Source organism: Hylobates moloch, unplaced genomic scaffold (assembly GCF_009828535.3).
Source record: "Hylobates moloch isolate HMO894 unplaced genomic scaffold, HMol_V3 SCAFFOLD_17, whole genome shotgun sequence".
In the NCBI taxonomy this organism is placed as follows: domain Eukaryota; kingdom Metazoa; phylum Chordata; class Mammalia; order Primates; family Hylobatidae; genus Hylobates; species Hylobates moloch.
The window spans coordinates 76,909,672-76,933,063 of record NW_026652292.1 but is presented as its reverse complement, the minus strand read 5'-3'; the positions used below and the strand labels follow the sequence as shown (position 1 = coordinate 76,933,063).

Below are 23,392 nucleotides of genomic sequence, written 5' to 3'. Positions count from 1 at the left end.
TGGGTATCCATGAATAATTAGCAGATGTGACTGTGAACAGGACACAACCTTAGTTTTGCTTTTGCATCTGGGAAGGCAACAAGGTGTAGTGGAGAGAGCCTTTTACTACAAGTCACGTTCCAGTTAAAAGCTCCAATTCCACTGCTAACTAGCTGTGCGACCTTGGGTTAGAGGCTTAGCTCCCAGAAATGCCTGCTGCCTTGTCCACACCATGGGAACAGTGCCTTCCTCTGGGGCGGATGTGAGGAGTCGATGAAATCCATATGTGCTCATTTGTATGTTAATATATGCAGGCACTCACTCTATGAGCATTTTGTAAACAGTTCAGTGCAATTTGAACAATAAGGGAGCTGTATGCTCAGTGGTCATCAGCCTGAGATCTGGGGTTTGAACGCCTTGTTTCAAAGCCAGGGTTCCATGACCTGCCAGCTGTGTGTCCTGGGGCAAATCACCCAATCTCTCTGCAAAATGGGGTCATTATACTACCTAGCTCATTTTATTGCTGTGAGGATTAAATGAGATATTTGTGTGTGTGCATGTATGTGTGTGTATTATATATGTGTGGGTGTTTATAAATATTTATATATACTATATGTGTACATACACATGTATATACCCCATGTGCATATATACACATATGCAAACACATGTATGTATATGTATATAGTTTAAAGTAGTGTCAATACATTTTAATGAACTTGATTCATTGTTTAATAAATTTGATTCATTGTCACTGTTGTTATTTATTTAGTTTTGTATACCCTGGATACGTAGCCAAGGAATCCTGCCTTGGATGAAGATCCATCTTGGGATGCACTTCTACGGCCTTCAGAAAGATCCTTCTCAATGACAGGTTAGACCATATCACTCCCAAGCTTCAACCCATCAATAAACAAGAAAAGCAGGGTCTGTTAGGGTGTGCTCCCTACCACCCTTGACTCTTGCAATACAGGGTCCACCCACCTGGGGCCTCTCAGGTTTGGGCCCTTCTGCCCAGTGCCTCCTGCATTCCTTTTCCTAGTTCTAATTCCTAATTATCCTACAAATCACAGACCGAGTGTGGCAGAGGAAGCCTCTGCCAACTCGGCCCCTGCCCCACTCCCCAATTCAGGCTGGCTGGGCGCCCCTCCTTGAAGCTCCCATTGGTGCTGTGTAGTGCTCTGTCATGGTCATCATCCTTGGCTGCAATCATTTGTGAGGGTGCCTGTTCCACCCAGAAAGTTGAGTCTCATTCATCATTTTCTTCCCAGGAGCTGGTACACAGCCTGGCCCAGATGGGCGTTTAAAGTATGAAGGGCCAATTCAAATGCTATGAAAAGTAAATCTTCTAATTGCTTTAAAACAATTTGTTTTGGACTGACAGTGGTATTTCCCTGCTTGGGCACTACTGAAGTCACTGGGCTATGCCCTAAAATACCTTTTGTTTTCTAAAGATCTACAACACCATCCTCAAAGGATGGAGTTTTGTCACCCAGAGTATATAGAAAAGAGTGAATGTCAGATTTCAAGGCCAGTTCCCCCAGACAGAGGAAATAAGAATGAGGCATCTAAAAGAAGACAGGCACAGATAAATTCTTTATGAACATTTTCTCATAAAATTTGCATAACAGCCCAAGAAGTAGGTTTAATCAGAAGCATTTTTCAGATTAGAAAATCGAGGTCCAAAAAGTTGAGCAGAGTTTAGTAGCCCGCCTAAGCCTAGTGAGATGGAAGATAAACATCTTTGGCAATCCAACCCAGGCTTACATTTTTGGGTAATTCCTCCACTTCCAAGTGTGGCTACTTTGAAAGAAGCAACACTCATCTGAGGGTATAAATATGGCATTGAAAAAGTCTGGTACATACGCGGTGGAGGATTCATAAATTCAGCTCTTGATGCAAAACATTGCACAGCATTTCCATACATCCTTACACATGGTTGTGTTCAGATACACAGTTTCGAATCTACACATACACACATTGAAAGGGGGATTTATGAACCATATGGAAGGGGGTAAAAAAGGCTGACTCAAATCTCTGCCAACTTTATAATTTTAGAATTGGGAAGGTAATTCAACTGCAGTAGTCAGGGTTCTCCAGAAAAACAAAAGAAATAGAATATAGATATACATATATAACAGAGATTTATCATGGGAATCAGCTCCTGTGGTTTTGGAGGCGGAGAAGTCCTATGATCTGCCATCTGCAAGCTGGAGACCCAGGACAGCAAGTGGTGTAATTCAGTTCAAGTATGAACTGAGAAATTGGAGGCTGTTAGTGTTAAGTCCCAGTCTAAGCCTGAAAGCCCAAAAACCTGGAGCAGCGATGATTGAGGACAGGAGAAGATGGATGATTCAGCTCAAGTAGAAAGAGTGAATGGCTCTAATTTTTCATTCTATTCAGGCCCTCAGAGGAATTGTTGATGCCCACCACATTGGGGAGGGCCATCTGCTTCATGCAGTTCACTTATTCAAATGCTGATCTCCTTTGGAAGCATCCTCACAGACACACTCAGAAGTAATGTTTCACCAGCTCTCTGGGCATCCTTTAGCCCAGTCAAATTGACACAGAAAATTAATCATCACACATTTGCCTAATAGACTTTAAAACATTCCCATAAATTACTGGATAGCTCCTTTTCCCCAGGGTAGATCTGGAGTCTAAGAGCAGATGACCTCTACCAGAGGAATATTTGAGAATGACTTAAAACTTTTTCTGAAATCTGGTGAATCATAATGAAATGGCTCCAGCCAGCCATGCTGTCATGCAATGGTTCCATTTCCTGCCTTGTTCATCCCTGGCTCAGCTCCGGAACATCGGCATTTATCTCACCAATGTCCACATGACTTAGTGTCTCAGGGAATTTGGACACATGAATCATCTATCTATTGCACTCTAGTTCATGAATGGCTACAGTAATTCATGAATGACACATATACAACTGATCTGTAAAGAACTCTTTCAGCACCTTCAAAGAAGCCCCATCAAGGAACAGAAGTATACTCTACCCAGGTGTGACCTTCTTTAGGAAGTAGAGCATCGCACTTAAAAGCACAGATTCCGGAACCAGAATGCCTGCATTCATTCAAAAACTAGTGAATGACTGAGTGAATGAACAGTTGTGTATTACGCTGAACAATATCTTTACTACTACTATTCTCCTTCCCCTCCTTCTTCATTTTGCTGTTTGTTTCTGTTATTTGTATGAAAGTTATATGCAAATAGTTCAAAGAGCCAATGGTTTTGCAAGTTTTGTTACAATACAACAATCCCTATCACTTTCTGTTACAAACACATTTTGTTACAATAGCATTAATCCTATCACTTTCTCCCCCATTTATCCTTCTCTATCCACTCATCTGTTCCAGGTTATAATTTTGGTATCTAACTCCTTATCTCTAAATGATAGACTTCTAATGACTCCTTCACTTTTTAACTCTAGGCTCTCCCTGGAGACTGGATTTCCTACTAGGGAAGATAATTTAGCCGTCTTTCTCCAATCCCAGGAGACTCAGTCATCCTTCCCATTTCCCCAGTTTCTCAATGGAGTATCATTGAGTTTTTGGTTAGATTTTCAGGGTTTAGGTGATAGAATTAGGTATTATATACATAGCTGACCCATTTAGTAAGCTGTACTCTACACAGATATTGTCCTGTGCAACATTTTCCTTATCTAAAATTAATAATGTTATTTTTACTGAGTTTTTTTTTTTTTCCCGAACCTCTCATAACTCAACTTCAGATTCTTTACCAGCTAAATAAATCTCTCAAGGCCAGGTGCATGAGGAATTCTATCAGTTCACTTTTCCTGAAGAAGTCTCTCCCAGGGTCTCTGATCCACACTAATCAGAACTGGTCATGGTATACATGTGAGGCACAACTGACAGCCCATCAGCACCATCCTGGAGTTTTCCTATGCCTATCTGCTTTGCTGGAGTTCCAGCTTTCTGTATTCCATTTCTTTATCCTCTTTGATTCATTCATTCATTTTGGAGTCCATCTCATTTTCCTAGTACTTGAGAAAAGGTATATGGGAGGACCACTTTTTGAGACCTGGGGAAAATGTATACCCTCACACATGGTTGAGTAGCACGTTTGCGCTGCCTTCTAGCATTTAAGAAATTCAAAACTGGCTGGGCGCTGTGGCTCACACCTGTAATCCTAGCACTTCGAGAGGCCAAGGTGGGTGGACTGCTTGAGCTCAGGAGTATGAGACCACCCTGGGCAATGTGCTGAAACCCCGTTTTTACAAAAAAATAAAAAATAAAAAATTGGCCAGGGATGGTGGTGTGTGCTTGTGGTCCCAGCTACTTAGCAGGCTGAGGTGGGAGGATCACTTGAGCCCAGAAGGTTGAGGCTACAGTGAGCCATGATTGTACCAGTGCACTCTAGCCTGAATGACAGCAAAACTCTGTCTCAATAAACAGAAAACAAAAACAAAAGAAATTCAAAACTATTCTGATTCTTCAGCCTCTGTGACCTGTGGCTCTTCTCTGGAAGCTTATCAGATCTGACATTTGTTTTGGTATGTGTCTGTGTCTAGCCATTGCTTTGTGCCCTTGGTAGGCTCTCTCAATATGGAAAATCATGTATTTCAGGTCTAGGAGATTGTTCTTTCATTGTTTCATTGATGATTTCTTCCTCTATGTTTTCTCTTTATTGCTTCTTGTGTTGAAATCTGTAGATTCTTTAACTTTGTTTTCTCTCATATTTTCTTTTTGTCTTTTTACTCTACTTTATAGAAAAATACAAAGACTTTATCTTCTAGCATATATTTTCAGTTCTTTAAATTTCTGCTTTCACAATGTTGATTCATAAGAGCTCTGATGTTTGTTCCCTGAATTTAAAAAAGTGCTATTTCTTTTTTCGCACATGCAAAATTTTTCTTTTATCCTCTGAAAATACTGATCATAGTTATTTTGATGTTTCCAGAGTTGCTGTTTAGTCTAAGCTTTATTTTTTTTTCCATTTTGTTGTTTGGATCTTGATGTTCAAGTTAGAAGATTTCCCTGGATGTCTGATAATCCTATGTTGTCATTAACTTAAGTGGAAGCTGATAATGAATGAATGGGGCTTGTTTACTATAACCTACACTCTAAGGTGTCCTGGAAAACCTTTGATGGCACAATCTCTTTCCTTCGGGCTCAGTCACATTCCCATTGAAATCACTTGAGTTCCCTGTGTAGAGGATGAAGGCATAAAGACACCATTCTTTGATCTCAGTTGTGTGTGTGTGTGGGGCGGGGGGTGCTCATTTCAGCATCTAGTACGTATATGTTCAGATAATCTTGCCATTTTTAGTACAGTACCCCAACCCAGGCAGGCTTGATGTCCTTTAGCCCAGACACTCTACATTTTACCCTCATTAGCAGACTAACCTTTAGTCTTCCTTTTGGGTAAGGAAGGGGGCAACCACCCGGCTCTGGAGAGTTAAGAAAGAGGTCTGTGTTTCTCAATACTAAAGAAGTTTTCTTCTAGGGTTTTTATGGTTTTAGGTCTAACATGTAAGTCTTTAATCCATCTTGAATTAATTTTTGTATAAGGTGTAAGGAAGGGATCCAGTTTCAGCTTTCTACATATGGCTAGCCAGTTTTCCCAGCACCATTTATTAAATAGGGAATCCTTTCCCCATTGCTTGTTTTTGTCAGGTTTGTCAAAGATCAGATAGTTGTAAATATGCAGCATTATTTCTGAGGGCTCTGTTCTGTTCCATTGATCTGTATCTCTGTTTTGGTACCAGTACCATGCTGTTTTGGTTACTGTAGCCTTGTAGTATAGTTTGAAGTCAGGTAGTGTGATGTCTCCAGCTTTGTTCTTTTGGTTTAGGATTGACTTAGCGATGCGGGCTCCTTTTTGGTTCCATATGAACTTTAAAGTAGTTTTTTCCAATTCTGTGAAGAAAGTCATTGGTAGCTTGATGGGGATGGCATTGAATCTATAAATTACCTTGGGCGGTATGGCCATTTTCACGATATTGATTCTTCCAACCCATGAGCATGAAATGTTCTTCCATTTGTTTGTATCCTCTTTTATTTCATTGAGCAGTGGTTTGTAGTTCTCCTTGAAGAGGTCCTTCACACCCCTTGTAAGTTGGATTCCTAGGTATTTTATTCTCTTTGAAGCAATTGTGAATGGGAGTTCACTCATGATTTGGCTCTCTGTTTATCTGTTATTGGTGTACAAGAATGCTTGTGATTTTTGTACATTGATTTTATATCCTGAGACTTTGCTGAAGTTGCTTATCAGCTTAAGGAGATTTTGGGCTGAGACGATGGGGTTTTCTACATATACAATCACGTCATCTGCAAACAGGGACAATTTGACTTCCTCTTTTCCTAATTGAATACACTTTATTTCCTTCTCCTGCCTAATTGCCCTGGCCAGAACTTCCAACACTATGTTGAATAGGAGTGGCGAGAGAGGGCATCCCTGTCTTGTGCCAGTCTTCAAAGGGAATGCTTCCAGTTTTTGCCCATTCAGTATGATATTACCTGTGGGTTTGTCATAGACAGCTCTTATTATTTTGAGATATGTTCCATGAATACCTAATTTCTTGAGAGTTTTTAGCATGAAGGGTTGTCGAATTTTGTCAAAGGCTTTTTCTGCATCTATTGAGATAATCATGTGGTTTTTGTCTTTGGTTCTGTTTATATGCTGGATTACATTTATTGATTTGTGAATGCTGAACCAGCCTTGCATCCCAGGGATGAAGTCCACTTGATCATGGTGGATGAGCTTTTTGATGTGCTGCTGGATTCGTTTTGCCGGTATTTTATTGAGGATTTTTGCATCAATGTTCATCAAGGATATTGGTCTAAAATTCTCTCTTTTTGTTGTGCCTCTGCCAGGCTCTGGTATCAGGATGATGCTGGCCTCATAAAATGAGTTAGGGAGGATTCCCTCTTTTTCTATTGATTGAAATAGTTTCAGAAGGAATGGTACCAGTTCCTCCTTGTACTTCTGGTAGAATTCGGCTGTGAATCCATCTGGTCCTGGACTCTTTTTGGTTGGTAAGCTATTGATTATTGCCACAATTTCAGAGCCTGTTATTGGTCTATTCAGAGATTCAACTTCTTCCTGGTTTAGTCTTGGGAGGGTGTATGTGTCGAGGAATTTATCCATTTCTTCTAGATTTTCTAGTTTATCTGCATAGAGGTGTTTGTAGTATTCTCTGATGGTAGTTTGTATTTCTGTGGGATTGGTGGTGATATCCCCTTTATCATTTTTTATTGCGTCTATTTGATTCTTCTCTCTTTTCTTCTTTATTAGTCTTGCTAGCGGTCTATCAATTTTGTTGATCTTTTCAAAAAACCAGCTCCTGGATTCATTCATTTTTTGAAGGGTTTTTTGTGTCTCTATTTCTTTCAGTTCTGCTCTGATTTTAGTTATTTCTAGCCTTCTGCTAGCTTTTGAATATGTTTGCTCTTGCTTTTCTAGTTCTTTTAATTGTGATGTTAGGGTGTCAATTTTGGATCTTTCCTGCTTTCTCTTGTGGGCATTTAGTGCTATAAATTTCCCTCTACACACTGCTTTGAATGTGTCCCAGAGATTCTGGTATGTTGTGTCTTTGTTCTCGTTGGTTTCAAAGAACATCTTTATTTCTGCCTTCATTTTGTTATGTACCCAGTAGTCATTCAGGAGCAGGTTGTTCAGTTTCCATATAGTTGAGCAGTTTTGAGTGAGTTTCTTAATCCTGAGTTCTAGTTTGATTGCACTGTGGTCTGAGAGACAGTTTGTTATAATTTCTGTTCTTTTACATTTGCTGAGGAGAGCTTTACTTCCAACTATGTGGTCAATTTTGGAATAGGTGTGGTGTGGTGCTGAAAAAAATGTATATTCTGTTGATTTGGGGTGGACAGTTCTGTAGATGTCTATTAGGTCTGCTTGGTGCAGAGCTGAGTTGAATTCCTGGGTATCCTTGTTAACTTTCTGTCTCGTTGATCTGTCTAATGTTGACAGTGGGGTGTTAAAGTCTCCCATTATTATTGTGTGGGAGTCTAAGTCTCTTTGTAGGTCACTCAGGACTTGCTTTATGAATCTGGGTGCTCCTGTATTGGGTGCATATATATTTAGGATAGTTAGCTCTTCTTGTTGAATTGATCCCTTTACCATTATGTAATGGCCTTCTTTGTCTCTTTTGATCTTTGTTTGTTTAAAGTCTGTTTTATCAGAGACTAGGATTACAGCCCCTGCCTTTTTTTGTTTTCCATTTGCTTGGTAGATCTTCCTCCATCCTTTTATTTTGAGCCTATGTTTGTCTCTGCATGTGAGATGGGTTTCCTGAATATAGCACACTGATGGGTCTTGACTCTTTATCCAATTTGCCAGTCTGTGTCTTTTAATTGGAGCATTTACCATTCAGGAATAGGCATAGGCAAGGACTTCATGTCTAAAACACCAAAAGCAATGGCAACAAAAGCCAAAATTGACAAATGGGATCTAATTTAACTAAAGAGCTTCTACACAGCAAAAGAAACTACCATCAGAGTGAACAGGCAACCTACAAAATGGGAGAAAATTTTTGCAACCTACTCATCTGACAAAGGGCTAATATCCAGAATCTACAATGAACTCAAACAAATTTACAAGAAAAAAACAAACAACCCCATCAAAAAGTGGGCAAAGGACATGAACAGACACTTCTCAAAAGAAGACATTTATGCAGCTAAAAGACACAAGAAAAAATGCTCATCATCACTGGCTATCAGCGAAATACAAATTAAAACCACAATGAGATACCATCTCACACCAGGTAGAATGGTGATCATTAAAAAGTCGGGAAACAACAGGTGCTGGAGAGGATGTGGAGAAATGGGAACACTTTTACACTGTTGGTGGGACTGTAAACTAGTTCAACCATTGTGGAAGTCAGTGTGGCGATTCCTCAGGGATCTAGAACTAGAAATACCATTTGACCCAGCCATCCCATTACTGGGTATATGCCCAAAGGACTATAAATCATGCTGCTATAAAGACACATGCACACGTATGTTTATTGCGGCACTATTCACAATAGCAAAGACTTGGAACCAACCCAAATGTCCAACAACGATAGACTGGATTAAGAAAATGTGGCACATATACACCATGGAATACTATGCAGCCATAAAAAATGAAGAGCTCATGTCCTTTGTAGGGACATGGATGAAACTGGAAATCATCAGTCTCAGTAAACTATCGAAGGACAAAAAACCAAACACCGCATGTTCTCACTCATAGGTGGGAATTGAACAATGAGAACACATGGACACAGGAAGGAGAACATCACACTCCGGGGACTGTTGTTGGGTCGGGGGAGGGGGGAGGGACAGCATTAGGAGATATACCTAATGCTAAATGACGAGTTAATGGGTGCAGCACACCAACATGGCACACGGCTACATATGTAACAAACCTGCACATTGTGCACATGTACCCTAAAACTTAAAGTACAATAATAAAAAAATATAAAAAATAAAAAAAGAAGTTTTCAACAATTCACTTTATTATAGCCTCTTTTCACCAACTGCCCCCATCCCATAGATACCAGGTGCTGCCAATTCCTGAGCTTTTGGGGAATTCTTTAGCATCTATTAGTTCTCGACTCTCCCCAGTAGCAACGTTAAACTCAGTTTCTGGTATCCTAAGTCATCGATCACTCTACATCTTTCTTTCCAGCTTCCCCTACTGTTTTCACTGTAGTCCCATTTCAGTGTTCCCTATCTTCATCACTTTATCACTTTTCAAATATTCCTTACTGTCATTTAATGGAGTTTAACAAGTGAAAAATTTAGACGTATATGCTTAATCTGTCATCTTTACCTGGAAGTTCAAGTCCTCATCTTTTCCAAATCTTCCAAAAGTAGTTAAGTTACAAGGAGATCAGCTAAGCACAGTGCAAGACCACGGGTAAACTAACTTGGAGCCCCTCACACCAGCTGCCTCTTCTGGGGTCAGTGAGAAGAGTTATGAATGATACAATCACTTTCCAAAGCCTCTCATTGAGTTCCAGCTTCTGCAGGCAAAGTCACTTTGCTCACCTGTGTAGGACATGGCACTGCTGTGCATAGCAGGGGGAAGTAAGGTCCCTGAGGAGGCTACAGAAACTCAGAGCTTTTATGCAAAGCCCAGAGCCAGCACTGAGGCTTCCTAAGAGAAAGAAATCCAACACGATGCACAGCACTGATTTCTAAGTACGGAAAAAAAGACAGTAGAATCCCTTACACTCCCAGCTCACTAGTATAATAATGCTGCTGTAACTCTTCTGACTTGAGACAAGAGGGACAGAATGTTCCAGCTTCCCCAGGCATACTGGAGCACAGAAGATAAGGCCACCAGCCACGTCTCTAAGCAGTAGTGTATGGGTACAGGATGGGAGGTGTAGGTGCTGGTTGTGGAGAACATAAAAAAAATAGGAAGAAAAGTGTTCTGCTTTTTTCCCCTCATGCACTACCACTTTTAAACTATGTCAAGGACAAAATTCTCTCCCCACTACTGCAGAATGCTCCTGACACCCTAGCCCATGGTCCCTCTGTCTCAGGCATCCCACCAGCAGCCCAGTTACCTGTGGATGATGTGGTACCTCTGAAGATACTCCAGGGCCAGTGCCAGCTCACAGATGTAGAGTTTCACAGTCCCCTCTGTGAAATGCACATTCTGCTGCAGATGGTAGCGCAGGTCGCCTCCCAGGAGCAGGTCCACCACCATGAACATGTCCTCCTCGTCCTGGAAGGAGTACCTAGGAGCACAGAAGGACAGAGAAGATTAGGGGTGGAGGCATCTTCAGCACCCTCAAGACCAATGCCCCCATTTTACAGAAGAGCAAACTGAGGCTCAGAGACAGGCACTGAGTTGCCTAAGTTGTGATGCTATGGGAGTGGAGGGGGAAGGGGCAAAGACTTTCAATCCTCAGGCTGCCTCCACATTTGTTGGGGTTTCCTCATTTCTCATATAGCAAAGGCAAGCAGGAGTACCCAGCATTAGCTCCCAGGCTCTAGCAGACAGATGACAGTTTAACTACTACTGGACTCCAGCATGTTTCTTCATCTGTTTTTAGCAGGTGCTTTAATTAGATGGTGTCAGTGTTTGTAGGAGCTAGCCTCCAAAGACACACTCCCCTCCCAAACACTCACTCCACTCCCTGTATATGCATGCTGCTCTCCACATGGAGCTTGTTTCTGCAACTCTTGACTGCAGTGGTGTTATGGGATATCCAAGTCTAGGCCTTAAGGGAATGGGCAGTTTTTAATTTTTGCCTCTTGGAACCCAGCCAGATCCAAGCCACAGGGAGAGGCCAAGAGAAGGAAAACCAAATCCCCAGCTGAGGTCCCAGTGACAGCCAGCACCCCTGCCTGCCACGCAAGTGAGCTGCCTTGAGCATTTTGATATTCCACAGCAGCCCCAGATATCATATGGAGCAGAAAAACAGCCCAGCAGAGCCCAGTTACCCCACAGAACATGAGATGATTAAATGGTGGTGTTTTTACACCATTAAGTTTTAGGGTGGTATTTTGTTTGTTTTTGAAACAGTAGAAAATTGATACAGTACCGAATTCATTTAAAAAAATGCATTTGGGCTTTCTAAGGACTGAAGAGCCAACATATAGAATCTGAGACTGTTGTTAAACAATTGTAATATAGCATCACATCACAAAATGTTGTCAAGTTCCTTGTAGATTCATGGGGTATAATAATGGAATCATGTAATATAATCACAGAATTGCATAATGTAATCATGGAAGCTTAGACCTGTGTCTTAGATCCTCAGCTATTAGACCGAATCAGCCAGGTCCTTCCCCTCACTTAACAGAACAGGAAACTGAGGCCCAGAGGGAAGAAGGGACTTGGTGAGTCAGTGTAAGTGTGGGGACACGAACCCAAATCCCCTGACTCTCACTCGCTGCAGTGCCCTGATGACCATACACTGTTGGGATGTTGCTGTAATGCACCCACACTATGTTCCAGTATCCTGGGTGTGCAGCCCTGGGGAGAGAGCCTGGGGCATGATTTGGTCCCAGGACAGGCAACAGAACCACATGCTTACAGGACAGGGAATTCCAGGGTTGGAAGGACCTCAGATCCCCTCCAGCTCCCATTACAGAGACTGGGGTCCAGGAAAGAGGAGATGGCTGGACACAAGTCATATCCTCTTTGTGTATCTTACCCATTGTTTATAATTGTTCAGAATTAAGGCAAAGAAGGGGGCTGTTTATTGCGTCCCCAGATCATGAATTTACCAGAGGCTTATGGAACACCTACTGTCTGATAGGCATTGGGCTACGCGCTGGGGACACTGGGGCAAAGAAACTGTCTTCCCCTGGAGGCGTGCACAGTGCCCTGGGAGCGGCTGGGCTGACAGTCGCTGACAATGCACGGGCTGGCATTCTAGGAGTCTTTCCAGGGTGCAGGGGAGTGTGGGAAAGGAGGAGGCCAGTGCTCCAGCAGGTGAAGGTGGGTGGGAGGAATTGGGAAAATCTTTACCCACGAGGGGTTCACTGGGTCAGGAACGCACAGGCTGTGTGACCCAGCAGAGAAACAGCATGACCCATGGTGGGAGGCTGGATCATGGCCCAGTACCCACAACCTGCACAAACAGTGGAGGGCCACCTTTGGGAGTCACCATGGTGACATGGATGGGCAGCAGTGGAGTAAGATACAGTCCCTGCTCCTCATGGAATTAGAGACTGGAACAAACCTCATGGGATGGAATGAAGTGTCCCCTATCAGAGACTCACAGGAAGTGCTGCTAGGGTGGAGGGCACAGGGCTGAAGCTGCCATCTTTCTCTCAGGCTGTTCTGTGCTGAGAGGCCCTTCTGCCTTTCTAGGCAGAGGCACCCGGAGTACCCAGGGGCAGCCCAAAGCCTCATTGCTGCCCAGACGTTCCCAATATTCCTGGTCACAGTGTCAAGGCACTATTTCTAGAAGTTTCAGTGAGAATATTTTTGTTTGCCCAGAAAGCTTTTATTATTGTTGATATTATTAATTGTTATTCTCACTCTCACTCTGGGCCTCCCAAAGTGCTGGGATTATATGTATGAGCCACGCGCCCGGCCACCAGCTGGACTTTAGATCTGTTTCAGGGCCAGTATAACCTCATTCACGCTCCTGCTCCTCAACAAAGAGAGGAGCACATAAGTGACACAGCCTCGCTGGGAAGCACATGACTACCTTGTTTTACTGCACTTCACTTTCTTACAAATTGAAGGTTTGTGGCAACCCTGCCTCCAGTAAGTCTATCAGTGTCAATTTTCCAATAGCACGTGCTCAATTTGTATCTCTGTGTCACATTTTGGTAATTCTTGCAATATTTCAAACATTATTATATCTGCTATAGTGATCTCTGATAAATGGTCTTTGAAGTTACTATATAATTGTTTTGAAGATCCACAAATGGCATCCATATAGCACCCAAAGCTTCATGGATAAAGGTTGGATGTGTTCTCATGCTCCACTGACCAGTAGTTTCCCATCTCTCACGTTCTCCTTGGGCCTTTCTATTCCCTGAGGCATAATAATATTGAAATTAGGCCAGTTAATAACTCTACAAAGGCCTCTAAGTGTTCAAGTGAACGGAAGAATCACACATCTCTCACTTTACATCAAATACTAGAAATGATTAAGCTAATGAGAAAGATATGCCAAATGCCAAGACAAGCTGAAAGCTAGACTCTTACACCATAAAGTTAGCCAAGTTATAAATGCACAGGAAATAAAAATTGCTACTCCAATGAAAGCCAAACAGCCTTATTGCTGATATGGAGGAAATTTTAGTGGTCTAGATAGAAGATCATATCAGCTACAACATTCCCTTAAGCCAAATCCTAATCCAGAGCAAGGCCTTAACTCTCTTCAGTTCTATGCAGGCTGAGAGAGGTGAGGGAGTTGCAGAAAAAGAGCTGGAAGCTAGCAAAGGTTGGTTCATGAGGTTTAAGAAAAGAAGCCAACTCCAGAACATAAAAGCACAAGGTGAAGCAGCAAGTGTTAATGGAGAAGCTGCAGCAAGTTGCCCAGAAGATCTAGCTCAGGCCGGGCGCGGTGGCTCACGCTTGTAATCCCAGCACTTTGGGAGGCCGAGGTGGGCGGATCACGAGGTCAGGAGATCGAGACCACAGTGAAACCCCGTCTCTACTAAAAATACAAAAAAATTAGCCGGGTGTGGTGGCGGGCGCCTGTAGTCCCAGCTACTCGGAGAGGCTGAGGCAGAAGAATGGCGTGAACTCGGGAGGCGGAGCTTGCAGTGAGCCGAGATTGCGCCACTGCACTCCAGTCTGGGCGACAGAGCGAGACTCCGTCTCAAAAAAAAAAAAAAAAAAAAGAAGATCTAGAGCTCAGATCATTGGTGAAGGTGAATACACCAAACAGGAGATTTTCAAAGTAGAAAAAATAGCAAATAGCTTTATATTGGAAGTAGATGTCATTTAGGACTTTCATAGCTGGAGAGGAGAAGTCAATGCCTGGCTTCAAAGGTTCAAAGGACAGGCTCTCTTGTTAGGGAGGCTCTCTTGTTTTAGCAGCTGGTCACTTTAAGTTGAAGTCAATGCTCATTTACCATTTTGAAAATACCAGGGCCCTTAAGAATTATGCTAAATGTATTCTGCCTGTGCTCTATAAGTGGAATAAAAAAACCCTAGATGACAGCACACCAGTTTGCAGCAAAATTTACCAAATATTTTAAGCCCAATGTTAAGACCTACTTCTCAAAAAAATATTCATTTCAAAATATTACCACTCTTAGTCACCCAAGAACTCAGATGGAGATGTACAAGATTAATGTTGTTTTCATGATAAAACAACAACCATCCTGCAGCTAATGGATAAAGAAGTAATTTTTATCTTTGAGGCTTATTATTTAAGAAATACATTTTGTAAGACGATAACTGCCATAGATAGTGATTCCTTTGATGGATTCTGGCAAAGTAAATTGAAAATCATCTGGAAAGGATTCGTCATTCTAGATGTCATTAAGAACATTCATGATTTATGAGAAAAGGTCAAAGTACTAACATTAACAGGAGTTTGGAAGAAGTGGATTCTAATCCACATGGATGACTATGAGGGCTTCAAGACTTCAGTGGAGGAAGGAACTGCAGATGTGGTAAAAGTAGCAAAAGAACTAGAACCAGAAGTGGAACCTGAAAATGTGACTGAATTGCTGCCATCTCATGATAAAACGTTAAGAGATGAGGAGTTGAGTTGTTTCTCCTAAGGATAAGGAAGAAACGAGTTTCTTGAGATGGAATCTGCTCCTGATGAAGTTGCTGTACACATTGTTAAAATGACACAAGAGGTTTAGAATATTACATAAGCTTAGTTGATAAAGCGGCTGTAGGATTTCAGAGGACTGACTGTACTTTTGAAAGAAGTTCTACTGTGGGCAAAATGCTGTCAAACAGCGCCACTTGCTATAGAGAAATCTTTCATGAAGTGAAGAGTCCATCATCGTGGACAGCTTCATTGTTTTCTTATTTTAAGAAATTTTCACAGTGACCCCAACCTTCAGCAACTACCACCCTGATCGGTAAGCAGCCATCAACATTGAGGAACGACCCTCCACCTGCAAAAAGACTGTGATTTGTTGAAAGAAGGCTCAGATGAGTGTTTGTAACTATCAAGTATTTTAGATGAAAGTATTACACTTTTTAGACATAATGCTGTTGCACACTGAATAGAGTACAGTGTAGTATAAACATAATTTTAAAGGCACTAGAAAACAAAAAAATGTCAATAAGACCTGTCTGGGGAGAGAACCTGCAGAGAGGGAAGCAGGGCTGGGAGCTAAATGCAGAAAGAGGCACTGTGGGAGGTACGGGCTCCCACCTAGTCAGAAGAAAGATCTATCCCTGAACTTCGTATTTACAGGGGCAATGACTGTTTTTTTTTTTTTAAATTAAGCTACTTTACTTTGAATTTCTGTGACTTGGAACTGAGTTACAACTTTTCATGTATTTGCTACCGGATAGAAGAATACAGATGCTCCAAAAGAAACCACAGGAATCAAATATAATATGCCTCCTACAGATGCACAATTTGTATTCTAATAGTTGATGGACTATTGAAACATTACATTAATAACCAGTGAGTTCTGTACTCTCAACTCACAGCTAAATTGTCAAAGGGCATCTCATTCAGTATACCATCAGAACTCTTTGGAGGAGCAACATGAATTTTCAGAGGGAAACTTGCATACTGGAATGAATTCTAAAGAGGAAAATCAAAATGCTAGGAGAACAGTAATTTAAGCAATAATTCAGGTTGTGGCTTTTTCTTGCTGCAGATCCACATTCTTCTCCAGGCCACAGACCCTACATTCCCAGGGAAACTCAATATTATTACTGGAGAACACAGAATGACCTTTCATTTATCTCTGTAGTATTGCACTATTCCACAGCTTTGTGACATTGTCCCTTTTGCTTCTTCTTGTATTAGAATTATAATTATATTCTCATAATAGTGCTGAACATTGTCATGGAAATGATGGAGATCACAAATAAGAAAGCTAAGCTCTATCACAGTAACTCTGACCTATGGAAAAATCTGGAAAATTAGGCTCTCCTTGCAAGAGCAAAGAAAATTGTGTGCTGTGAAGGCATAAATCCTGGCCTGGCTATTGCAATAGAACTGCATAAAGAATGCAATTTTCCATGTTTTATTTTTTTAAAAATGATTAATTTCCTACTTTGTTCCAGAAAGGATTCAGGAGACTTGTGAAATGTATATAACATAATAGAATTAGAAATAAGGAAGACAAAGATCAAGTCACAGAATAAAAAAGGAATCCAAGAAAATAGAATCAGGAAAAAATACCCCAATTTATGCCTCAAGATCCTGTATGCTTCCCAGAAATGGGTCATCAATGTGTCTCAAATCTCCCCAGCACACAGAGCAAAATGAGAAACATGATCAGCTACATGAGTCAGAGCTGATGTGGAAAAAAAAACAATTGTTTAGGAAAAGCAAGATTTTTGTCCTGGTACTGAAATCAGTGGGAAATTTCTTCCACTGGATTCTTATGAAGATGGTGTTCTGTAATGTGGTGAACCACGAGTCCATATAAAATAACTCTAAACACAGTAATAAGTGGAACAGGAATTTTTTTGCATGATGTACTTCAAGGTAGGCTGAAGGCATTAAAAATCCAATTTCACAGAAGCAATACTACATGGGGCAAAGCAATGAGGCCGTGCGTCATGCTCACGGATGAACTTTCTTCATACCAGGATAAATTTAGAGCAGAGCACGGGGTGAATGTTCTTCAGGGACTACCTCACAAAGACGGGCTCACACACACAGCACCAAGTACTCAATAGGCTTCTCCTACGCACTGGCCCTTGCAAGAAGCCAAGGATTTAGTGGGAGAAGTAAGCACATGAGTGCTCACCTGGGCTTAAGATTTCATAAGGGAGCCCGGATTTTGCTGTCATGTTAGGACGAGTCCTTGGATGGACCCACACTCTCACAATTCTACACATTTACCCACAATATTCCTTGTTCCTGGAGCACCACCTCTGTCCTCTTGTCCATCACTCACTTCTCAGGTTAGTGCAGGGTTCCCAACCCAGAGCAGTTTTGCTCCCCTGGGGACATTGGACAATGTGTGGAGACAGTTTTGGTTGTCACATTGGGAGGGGTGCTGCTGTCATCTAGTGAGTTGGAGCCAGGGATGCTGCTAAATATCCTACAATGCACAGGACGGCCTCCACCACAATCACCTACTGCAAAATGGCAACAGTGCTGAGGTTGAAAAACCCTGGTTAAGACTGATGCTCCCTTCTTTAAGAAGCCTTCCCTAACCCTGGAAACTGAGGCAGGTGACCCCCTAGTCCCTTATAACAGTTAACACTGATGTGGCACAAATTCTGTGCCAGACACCGTTCTAAGTGCCTTATTTTCTTATTTTTATTTTTATTTTTATTTTTTGAGACGGAGTCTCCCTCTGTTGCCCCGGCTGGGGTGCAATGGTGCGATCGTGGCTCACTGCAACCTCTGCCTCCTGGGTTCAAGCGATTATCCTGCCTCACCCTCCCCAGTAGCTGGGATTACAGGCACGTGCCACCATGCCCGACTAGCTTTTATATTTTTAATAGTGGCAAGGTTTCACCATATTGGCCAGACTGGTCTTGAACTCCTGACCTCAAGTGGTCCGCCTGCCTCGGCCTCCCAAAGTGCTAGGATTACAGGTGTGAGCCACCGTGCCCGGCCCAAGTACTTTATGTATATGCACTCATTTATTGCTCCCAACAATCCTTTGAGGTAGGAGTTATTACAAATTGCCTTGGATAGCTCAAGACCTTGAGGTTCAGAGAGATTAAGTAACATGTCCAAGGTGACAGCCAGGGAATGGCAGAGCTGGGACTGAGCCAAGATAGTCCATGTCCAGAACCTAGACTCTATGCTTGATGCCCTATAGCACTTTCCTTGCGGCCAAGTCATCATTGCTCTCCTGGTCGCTTTTCCCCACCAGCCAGTGAACTCTGAGTGCAGGGACCTAGCTAATTCAGCACCATCCCCTGCATTTAGCACATAGCCAGGAGCATCCCACACACTCCAGAATGAATGGGCCACAAACACCCAAACCACCATATTGTGTGGCACATCGGGTCAGTCAATGATGTCTACACAAAAGTGGGGCATTGTACAGAAAAAAGACAGAGGTTGATGGGGAAGGAAGGATACTAGGCCCTGCTGTTTATGTCACTGCCTACAGGAAACTCCTTTTTGTCTGGCTTCTTCTTGTCACAGAGACCAGGAACTCCCATTAGCCTGAGTGATTCACCAGTCTCTCCCCATGGCCTCTTGTCCATCACTGTAGCCTGTGAGGACACCTTGCAGGGTGCAGAAGTGATAGATCTGATGAGCGAGTCCAGAAGCAGCAGCCGTGCTCAGCACAGCCCCCTCAGGCTTCCCCTCTGCTTCAGGACCTGCCCATAGAGGGCTTACACTCCTGTCTGCTCTCTGCAACAGCCAGGGCCTGGCTGGTGGAGGGGAACTTGCAGGTGATCACCGTTTCCTGTGCCTCAGAGGTGATTCCATTTCAGAACTCAAGAGTTAGCAAGCCATTTTGGCTACCAATCTAAAGTGAGTTTCTCTGATTGACTGTCAGCGTGAAGTGGATACTTCCATCTCCACCTGTCAGACTCCTGTCTGTCAATTAGTCCTACGATCGAGAAGGGAGGAGGGGTGCTCTTCACAGACCCCCTGCTCATCCCTTAACACTTGTCCCATCTAACCATGGGACGTGGGCATTATCACCCTCAGTTTCCCAATGGAGGAAACCAAGGCCAAGAGAGGTTGACTGGTCCAAGGTCATTAGGTCGGTTTTCTTGGAAAGCATGTCATGTACTCAATCATCAGCCTTGGAGGCTGCTTACAAACTAAAGGTCAGCCATGCTAATAACAAATGAAATACACGTGAACACATATGAGGGAGGTAGTGCCTGTTGCTGGGGGAAATCTGGAGTTGGAACAGCTTGGTTCAGCTCCTCCTCTTACCTGATGAGTGACTGACTCTCCATCTCATCTTACCCAGGGCCTAGCAAACAGTGGAGCATCCACAAACCTTGTGCAGTTGTTAAAGGTAGGGGAGGGCTGGAAAGGGAAAGGAAGAGTCTGGAGGAAACCCTAAACCTTTCATAGTCTCCAGGCAGCACAATGCCACTTGAACTATTTGAAACAGCCACCTTTCTCCACTTCTTCTTCCTGAGGCAAAAGTCACTGGGTGCCCAGAGATGACTCTGTGGGATTCAGAAAATCTCTGCATCCAGGACAAGCCACGTGTCTACAACAGTCATCTCCTGTGTTTTTACTGTGTGGCATCTGCAGGGGCAATGAGCTGAGCATCTCCTCAGGTCATTTTGCATTCCATCTGACCTCTGAGGCGAGCAGATGGAGGGGAGGTCTCACTCGCTATGCTCACCTCCAGCGATTCTTAAAAATGTAACAGCCAGCAAGAGAGGAGCTAAGAATAGCCTCACAGGCTACAGAAATCCAACAATGGAGCACTGGGCTTTCTGACAGCTCATATTGTACAAGGAAAAAAGAGCTTATCAAGCCAGACTTGTGCTTGATACAGGTCTTTAATAACATTCACAATGATAAGCTTCTTATTATTTTTTTAATAGACAAGGTCTTGCTGTGTTGCCCAGGCTGGTCTTGAACTCCTGTCCTCAAGCAATCCTCTTGCCTTGGCCTCCCAAAGTGCTGAGATTACAGGTGTGAGCCACTGTGTTCAGCCAGCCCACCCCCTGCCCCCATTGCCTTTTCTTTTAATTTGACTTGAGGCACAAAAGTCTTGAAGCCACTCAAACATGACGGCTCTCATTGTTCTTCACATGGACTGATTCTCACCTCCTACCTCCTTCCCAGGAAGGCGAAAGAAGCTGGTTAGCTTCCAACTGCCTCCCGTAGACCAAGGCGACAAGATGGGAACCTCTCAAAGCCATCCAGCACTTCCAGGCAGAGCAATCGCGTGATGAGGCGAAGGCAGGCTTCAGGTCCACGTTGCCCCCGTCCCACTCCATGGAGGGGTTTTGCAGACTGTAAAGTGCTATCTATCTGTATAAATGCAGAACATTGCTCTCGTGGCTTCATGGTTTTATTTATTTCAATCTATATCCTTCATGCTTCTAAAGAATTCGAAGTGGCTGACAAACGACAAGTAAGACTCATAGAGGAGATAGTGGCAAAAATGTACAACAAAGGAGAGGCACATATACTGTTCACGGGAACAGACAGTGAGCCTGAAACAGTAGCTCTAGCTCCCTTAGCAGTGGAAAGAAAGCAAAGGGCAATGCGGAATGACCAACCCAGTTCTCACCACTTCATTAAATAAAATGAAGCCAAACTGCTCTTCTTGGGCCAAATTCCAAAAGACATTTATAACTTGCATTCTCTTACAAGGGGCATTGAATGAAAGAATGGGAAAGGAAAAATGATAACTCACATATGCTGAGGGCTTCCTATGTACTAGCCATGGTCCTAAGTGCTTTTTTTAATGCCATTGACCGAGGCTCCTTGCTCTATGGGAGCTCTTTACATTGGAGATCTCACTTAATCTTCCAACACTTTGGTGTAGGCATTATTATGGCCATTTTAGAGGAGACAGAACTGAGGTTCGGAGAAGCTGAGTAACTTGCCTAGGGTTGCACTCAGCTTTGCTCCAACCCCTGCCTCTGAAATCCTTTTGCCAACCACATCTTCAAAGCCCTTTTGTACTCTCTCAAAGACCCTTCCCTTCAACCACACAGTGCATACCCTTCTGAGTTTACAGTGATGCACTTCTCATCATTCAGCATACATGCATCATCTATTGAACATAATCAACCGGTTCCTAAAAACCAGTCATTCTGTTTGAAGACACTAAGAATGTATTTCCTATTATTTAAGTGAGAAAAATTACAATGCATCACTCTTCAACCCAAATTTCTCAACCAATTTCTTAAAATATAATGTAAACACAACAAAATAAATAGGAGATCCATCTGCTAATATGTCAAATGTTTCCATTCCATTCTCATGATCAAACACTAAATATAGTTAATGATGTTTTAGTTTTGGGTTTTTGCAGTAACATGGTCTTGTTTACCCTCAGCAGTGTCTAAGACCCACATCCCTGTGGCGATAGATACTTAATGTGATTTTTCAAACTGACTACACTTGGTTCTGACGTTTCACCAGTTGTATTTGAAATGTAGCTTGAGACTTGCCCTGATATCACATTGTTAAAAATGTTATGTTGAGTTTCAAGGCCGTAAATATAATTTTTTTCCATATAAACAATAGCTGAAAAAGTATTGATAGATACACAGAGGGTTGAGCCATGTGAAATTGCCAATGCTTACCCAGTTTTGACTACGGAATAACAATTTCATATGGTTCAACCTAATACAGTCCATGCAGCCTTAGTAATAAAAATCAAGAGGCACTTGACCAGGAAAATGTTAAGTGCAGAGGTGTTCTGCAGGGTGAATATGCCCGAATGTTTCTTGAACACCTACTATGTACCAGGCCCTATCATGGGAGGGGGAATCATTCATCAACCAGATGTGGCCACTCTACTCAAGGTGCTCATTGTACTCTAGGAGGGGAAGGATAAGGTAGTGTAGAAACACATAGGGGAGGGACCTATCAAAAAAGGGGAGGGGTTCTGAAGGGGAAGAGACGTCTAGGTAGAGTGGGGACTTGAATTGGCTCATCAGTGTCTGTTCCACCCTTCTGCAAGAGTGCTTTCCTATAACTGCAAAGGCTAGAAATCTGCCAAGCTCATTTAACAGACTCCCTTGCAGCTAGAGTTCCTTCATGATTTAGGTTTCTCAGTAAGTTGCGTCCATGTAAGACTCAGCTAAGTGGGGCAAGTCTGAGGTCTCATTCTGGGAGGCAGCTTATCAACTGCAGCAGAGGCAGCCACATCCTCTGCAGGTCAGTTCTCCCTGTGACCTTGGGCAGAGCTCTCAGAATTTCAGCCCAGAGTCAGCTCTTCTGCCTCCCAGGGATTCTGAGAATACATTTCATACGCTGTAACAAATCTCTTTCTTCTGAACTAACTAGACTGTATTCTCTTCCTTAAAGCTGAGCCCTGGTTGCTACAACCAGAGAAGAGCAGAGAGCAGGGACAATGGTCCAGAAATAAGGAACAGCATGAACAAAGGCCAAGAGGGGTAGTGAGCATGGGTTCCAGCTCTGGATGGCTGGGGTGAGTGCTGGAGAGGGGTAAGATGGGAGCGAGGAGAAGACCCTTCAAGAAGGGCTTTGTAAGTCATGATAAGAAGTTTGGACTTTATTCTTGCACAAGGGGAAGCTACTGAGGATTTGGAAACAGGAGAAAGTCCTGGTCAGATTTCAGTTTTGGAACAGCTGCTCTGGCGACTACAGATCCGATTAGTTGGAGGACCTTTGCTTTAGGCAAGGGAGCAGTTGAGGCATTATTGCTTCATTGGTAAGCAGTGATAAGCCCTATTCAGGAGAGCACACAAACCTTTTTGAAGTGTACAGGCTCTGGAGGCAAAGTCCTAGGTTCTGGGCCCCATATCCTCATCAGTCATACAGGGATTATTGCGGTGTTTACATCCTGGTGTTGCAAAGATTTCATGAGTTATTATGAGTCAAGGGACTGGAAAAGTGACTGACACATAATGAGTGCTTGAAAAATACTTGCTAAATCAGCCGGGCGTGGTGGCGGGCGCCTGTAGTCCCAACTACTCGGGAGGCTGAGGCAGGAGAATGGCATGAACCCGGGAGGTGGAGCTTGCAGTGAGTCGAGATTGCGCCACTGCACTCCAGCCTGGGTGACAGAGCGGGACTCTGTCTCAAAAAAAAAAAAAAAAAAAAAACTTGCTATTTTCATTATTCTCAAGAACTTTGCCATGAATCCAGCCCACTGCATCCTTCTTCAGGATGAACTCTTTGCTCTGGTCATCCCGAGGGACTTGGAGTTAGTCA

General features: G+C 42.9%; 1 protein-coding gene across 1 annotated transcript in view; it reads right to left on the bottom strand.

The window, feature by feature from the left end:
* Window positions 1–23,392, bottom strand: part of STK32B (serine/threonine kinase 32B) — a 437,513-nt gene that overhangs the window by 146,833 nt on the left and 267,288 nt on the right. The window contains exon 4 of the mRNA XM_032135724.2: window positions 10,523–10,696. Coding sequence (XP_031991615.1) covers window positions 10,523–10,696 — 174 coding nt within the window. The remainder of the gene's footprint in view (window positions 1–10,522; window positions 10,697–23,392) is intronic.